The sequence below is a fragment of the Ceratosolen solmsi genome, unplaced genomic scaffold, assembly GCF_000503995.2.
Source record: "Ceratosolen solmsi marchali unplaced genomic scaffold, CerSol_1.0 scaffold11, whole genome shotgun sequence".
In the NCBI taxonomy this organism is placed as follows: Eukaryota; Metazoa; Arthropoda; class Insecta; order Hymenoptera; family Agaonidae; genus Ceratosolen; species Ceratosolen solmsi.
In genome coordinates this window covers 2,715,454-2,722,332 of record NW_011948416.1, presented here as the reverse complement: position 1 = coordinate 2,722,332, position 6,879 = coordinate 2,715,454, and the positions used below count along the sequence as shown (strand labels likewise).

At 23.8% G+C, this 6,879-nt stretch overlaps 1 protein-coding gene across 1 annotated transcript in view; it reads left to right on the top strand.

Annotated features, from left to right (window-relative positions):
• The window catches only part of LOC105359449 (uncharacterized), a 26,075-nt gene extending 20,044 nt beyond the window's left edge, over nt 1–6,031 (top strand). Inside the window, exons 3-6 of the mRNA XM_011496062.1 lie at nt 897–911; nt 1,058–1,528; nt 4,480–4,487; nt 5,256–6,031. Of these exons, the coding sequence (XP_011494364.1) occupies nt 897–911; nt 1,058–1,528; nt 4,480–4,487; nt 5,256–5,724 (963 nt within the window). The 3' untranslated portion in view covers nt 5,725–6,031. The remainder of the gene's footprint in view (nt 1–896; nt 912–1,057; nt 1,529–4,479; nt 4,488–5,255) is intronic.
• Nucleotides 6,032–6,879: the final 848 nt, after the last annotated feature.

Sequence of the window (6,879 nt, the reverse complement as noted above, 5' to 3'; positions counted from 1 at the left end):
TAAAAATAATAAAAATAATTTACTAATATATAGCAATAATTCATTTAATATTTAATACAAGACTTTCACAGATCAAGCATAATCTTTTTGCACGAGTCATTATTTAATAACATATTAATAAACAAAACAATAATAAAACTATATCAATATAAAGTATTTAGACAAAAATTTTAGTTACACTATTCATTTATTTTATTCTTCTTTTCCTTCTTGTTATTACTACTACTATTATTATTATTATTATTATTATTATTATTATTATTATTATTATTATTATTATTATTATTATATAACCTTTTTTACTGAATTAATCTAAACATTATTTTCACTTAGGCAAGTGCATATATTGATATTTTCATTTATTTAATTTCCAAATTTAATAAAGCTCAAATTATTCTGCAATATAAGTATTAAAATAAAATTATTTACCAACTTTGTAATTAATGTTATGTATTATTAACAACACCATGCTGAATTATCCATAATAGCGTTTTTTTTTTTTTTTTTTTGTAATTATTCCTATCTCTAGTATTTATTTTCATTTTTCAATGCATTTTACTATTAATATATTTTATATTCTATATAGAATTTTTACACATATTATATAGTAACACTAATTTTTTTCAAATAATTTCTTGAACAATTATTTAAAAGTATAAAATGTATTAACTAAATATATATTTTAAATATGTTAAAAACATGTTTTTTGTTGTTTATTAATAATATAGAACAAGTGTTGTATTATGTAAAAAAATCAATTGAGAGCACATTTGTGCTTAATGGTAATAATGGATCTAATGAATATAGAATATGTAAAAAGTTTGAATTATAATTTAATAAAATAAGGTTCTCTTTATATATTGAAATAATAATGAACAAAATAATATCTTTAACAGAATATAGCTATAAAGGTAAGTATATACAACTGTTAGTAAAAATATTTTGCTATATATATATATATATATATACATATATGATATGACTTCTATCAATGAATAAAGCAAATTTGATGAGTGAAGCAATTATTTCAATCTAGAACACATCTTCTTTTCAATAGACTCCCGTGACAAGCATTGGTACCGAGACCGAACTGATGACGAACAAATTTCAAGAAGCAATATCGGCTAATAAAACGGAGGCTGCAAAACTTGAAATGAAATATAATTTGACTACATCGTCCATAAGCGATATCAAGCAACGCCAACGAATTGAGGCTAAGAAGCTTGTTGAATCCCAACGAGAGCAGCTGCGTATTTATGAAGAGCAGTTACGCCGTCGGCAATTCGAATTAGTATTACAACATAATAAACGTATGCAAGAGCAAATCGTCCAAGAGGATAAACGTCCGTACAGTCATATTTATCGTGATCCCTATGGCTTTAATGCCCTAACTAAGTGGGTGGTTGGTTCACATGGGACTTTTAACGGACATACTGGTCACGGTGACGGCCATGTTTACCAATTTTTTAATCGGGAAAAACCATTGCACTTCGGAGGACACAGACAGCGCGATAATCAATCACAGCAAGTCAGTCAACAGCACCAAGGTGAGTGGCTTTCAAATGACCTTTAGCGAATAGATTTTTAGCTTTATTGTGTATGCACTGGAAGATAATGTTAACAAATCTCTCAACTATAATAATCTTCATTGAAGATGTCATTATAAGTGTTTGCCTACATCAATTTTCATATTGATACTACGATGAAAGATAACTTGACTAATACAGAATATGAAGATAGACATGTTCTAAAGAAAATAAGTCAGTTGACACGTAAAATATCTATTGAAAAACGCATTGATGAAATGAATACTTCGGTTAAAATACAGGAAGATAAATTAAAGTGACAGAATAACCACTAAGCTTCATATAAATCTTCTGTTACTGCCAAAGCTCGGATAAAATATAAAATCATAGATATGTTAATAATCTGCAATACTTGTTATCCAATGTATTGTAAATCAACTATATTTTCTTTACTTATGAATGCACGATAAGAATGTTAAGCATTGCTTATTCTAAGTATTTTATATAAAAAAGTATTATACATCGATTGGAAGACTTGTATGTGTATATGCCTAATAATAATAATAATGATGAAATGATTGAAAATAAAAATCAGCAAGATTTATAAATTTATAGAATTATTTACTATCGTGCCGAAATATGCACATTATTCGCGATAATTGTGTGGTTTTCATAATTTTCGATTTTACATTAAATTAATTATTATAATTTTAAATTATTAAAATTTTTGCTTTTATCACGAGTTCACGAATTTCAATAAAAAATAATTATCTTTAATACTTAAATTTTAACATTATTAACAATTGTTTAATGAAACAATTTATGTTTTTATATTCATTGATATTTTATAAAGAATATTTTTTTTTTAAATTAAAACATGTTTGTCTATTTATTCTGTATTAAATACTGTTTATAAATACTGTATTTGTCTAAAATATGAATTATATATATTTTATATTTAAAATAGTGAATTTAAAAGAAAAAAAAATAATGTTATCAATAAGTGTATTTTATTCAAATATATATTTCATCAATGAATTTTACAGATTGATATTAGTGATGCTTAGGTTTTCAGTTTTGCACAATAAAACTTCTAATGAACAAAATACAACTTATATCTAACTTTATAAATATTTAAATTTTTAATAATAAAAATCTTTTCGCAATAAAAAATATAAATCTTGTTTTTAAAATGAATGAAAATGAAATTTTTAAATTACTTGTTATTTATTCGATTTAAAATCAGTCATAAAATTTTTACATAATATGTATTAAAAATGTATTTTATTATATATTTTTATTATTAGATATCTATTATAAATGTATGTATTCAAGTGTATGTGAATTTATATTATATTCACTCAATTGTACTAGGATTCTACTAATTAATAATCCAGCTCTATATAATTAAAAAAACAACTATTAGTCAGAATAAGCATCGATTGAATTAAATTATTATCTAATAATTAAGAAAAACATTAATTTTTATCGGACAAAATAAATAACGTCATTATTTATTTTTATACTGTACAGATCTTTACAATGAAAATCTAAACAAAATTTTAATTCTGTTTTTTTTTCTAGTGTATCACAGAAATACTAATACAATTATTTCAAAACAATTTCCCTATAAACATATTTTCTATTTCAATAATCATAAATTATAAAACCAAACTTCAATATAATTAAAAATTTAATTAAAATTGTTTTCTCCAATTTGATCATATAAATATCTATCCTTTGCAATAGAACTAATTAATAGGAGTGTATTTAGAAACAACTTCGTCAATAAATTATAAATTATTATATATTGCAAAAGAATAAATATATATATATATATATATATATAATATAGTTTTTTATATAAATAATTTGAATATAATTATATTAGATAGGATATTATTAAGTAAGTAATTAACTATATTGTATATTCGAAAAATGATAAATAAAAATGTTATGTATCCTAAATTAATCACAGTACTGTAATTCAATTTAATTTATTGATTTTTAACTAATTGAACCTCTCTAAATTAATTTATTAAATATCAATTATTACAACTTCGAATAATTATATAAATTTTAAATGTAATATTTAAATTAAATATCTTAATATAATATTTATATGTAGTAATTTAAATAAAACATAACATTAAATCATTTTAATTTAAAAATATTATTCTGAAGAATAAATTCATGCTCTTCTTCAAACTATCCACATAATTAAAAACTAATTATTTATCATTTGTTTAATAAAAATACTTTTCTTTATATTTCTTACAATTATTTTACTTTATACATGTTTTGTATAATAGTTGTTACTAGGACAAAATTTTGATAAAAAATCTGCTAATATCTTACAGTAATCATTAAACAAATAACAAAAATTAATTATTTATAATTTATAATATATTGTAATTGCTATATTACAAATAGAATAAAAATGGTATATAAATATATATATATATATATGTGTGTGTGTGTGTGTGTGTGTGTGTGTGTGTGTGTGTAACCTAATATATTCGTAAAATAAATCTTGTCTCAAGGAATATGTGATATTGAACATTGTACATTAATCTTTTAATAGTTGAAGATCATTATATTTAAAGACATCAAGTTATTTCATTTCCATTACGTAATTAATGGTCCAAATGATTGATAATAATATTATTTAAAATACAGGTTATATTCAATATTCATAATTATTAATGATATTTTTATTATGAATAAAATCTATTCAAAATTTTAACTCTTTTTTTCTTTTTTAGAGATAATACAAAGACATTCTATGAACACTACAATAAATTTTTCTTTACTAACCATTATATATTTTAAAAGATTTTGGTTTAAAAAATAATCCATTAAAAGAAAAAATCTACAGAAAAGTATCATATACAATATTAAAAGAATAATTAATCAAGCATGTCAAGATTTATAAATGTTTTATTGGATTTAGTTTCCGACGTAAAATTCCATCCAATATGTATTTCTCAAAAGAAATTTATCATAAAAACTAAAAGTATAAATTAAATGAGATTGAAAAATGAGTAAATTATTAATTCGTCCAACAGCAGCTTCAGTATGACTTAGCAATGATAATTGTGAGATAACGAAAACTTGTGGGTAAAGTTCTTCTAAATCAAATACATCTTTTCTCTGACTTCCTTTTCACTACTCACTGAAATCGATCAATTTTGTATTGTGCAAATGATGGAAGGCATTCTATTTTCAGAATATTATTTCTAAATAACTCAGCTATTTGCAAATTGCACAAATATTTGAATTTATTATCATCATTAAAATCCATGGTCCGTTACGTAACGGATTTAGTTTCGCTTATCTATTTCTAGCATTATATATTTCATAAGCATCTTTCTCTTCAATAAATTTAGCGTTCAACCTTCTGTAATTACATTTAGAAATATAATTTAGATAATCAAATGAAATTATGATAGTCGATTATACCAATGTATAAAAATTGAATTCAGCTCCTAAATATTAGCTGTAAAAAACTGATTATAAAGAATAATAGACGTTACCAATAAATAGTTCCGAATTAATGAATGAATTAATTAATTAATTAATTAATTAATTCAGCTTTTCCAATTGATTTAACTATAAAAGTTAATCGACTTTGAAAAACTCAAATTAAATTAATGTCCAGATAGGTAGATTTTTTTTTTATAGGATCGTCATAATTATCGATTATTTTACAGAGCCAAAATCTTCAAGACCGGTAAAATCGGCATTACCCCTGATCAGCACGAGCACTACCACCACCACCGCCATGACCACCAGCACCAGTAGTCGTACGAGCATCACAAGTACAAGTACAGCAAGACCTACTCGTTATTATGAGGTACACGAGGTGGTCGACGAGGGGATCAATACCTTTGCCTGGCCCAACTGGTTCGGTATCATCAATGCCCTCGACAAAGCCACCTATACTCGGCCCGATCGAGTGCAAAACAATATCGCACCAAAGAAAGTGAAGGTCAAATTGAATAAACTGCCGCCTCAGAATAAAATCGCTTCGAGAGATCAGGACGACTATAAGAGTAAATACGCGCAGGCGAGAAAAAATTATAATGCCTCGGAGGCGGAGCTGACGGGAAATGAGATCGACAGCGATTTAGAATCAAGCGAGAAAAGGCTGACTATGATCGAGAGAGGTGAACAAATTCTATTACCTAACAACTAAGGATTACGCTATGACTTGACCCCTTCAGCTTTTTTTACACACATGAATGAGACTTGATGATTTTTAGATTGATGTAAAATATAAAGTACTAGCTCTAATTTCCGATCGATCTGATATGTTTTAGAAAAATTTTGTGAAACTTAGAATGAAAAAATTTAAAGCATCGACTTCGATTAATACTTTAATTATACATAAGAAAGGATTGGGTAACATATGATTGTATAGTAGTGGAGACTTAAGACTACTAACTTCTATCAACTTCTTTATTACAATTATTTTTATACATGCTTTTTTATAATATATTTTTAAAATATTTTTTAGTTGTCTTCCATTTTGGTATTTGTAATGTTACCACATTGGTTTTTCTTTTTTCTTTTTTTTTTTTTTTTTTTTTTTTTTTTTTTTTTTTTTTTTTTTTTTTTTTTTTTTTTTTTTATCTTTTTTTATTTTTATATAATTCGTAAATTCGAATCATTTAAGTAAATGTATTTTTTATATACTTTCAAAATTATTTTATGCAATATCCATTTTAACAAGATTTTATATCAAAAGCATAGTTGATATTAGATTTAAATTGAAGACTTGAATTTTTGCATTAATTTATTACATTAATATTAGCGTGTTTAATTATAATTTCTATATTAGAAATTTTTCGATAAATTATTATATTCATGGAAGAATTATATTGTTTAAGAATAAGTTTATATAATTTGAAAATTTTTAATCTTGCCTTACGGAACGTTAATATTTACGATATAAACATTTAGACTAATGCTTGCGTTTAAAGAGATGTCGCATTTATTACATTCACGTTTGATAAAATAGATGTATTTGGAACTGTAAACTTGTAAAATATATTATTATATACAGTCATTATAAAATCCTCCTAATTAAAAAGACGAGTGAATTTGTATTGCTTAACCACGAAGATTCAATGCTAATAATATTTCCTTAAATTTCTTGACTTTTTAATTATTTGCCATAACATAAAGTTTGTAGACTATGATATATGAAATAAAAGAAAATAATTTGCGCAAAAATAGTTGTATTTGTAAATCCTTTATGCATTAGAATGCTGAAATCATGCAGCGGTTTTCAAAGAAAATAACCCCTCGATTCTAGTGAAATTATGATAATTTATCACGAACGGTGTTT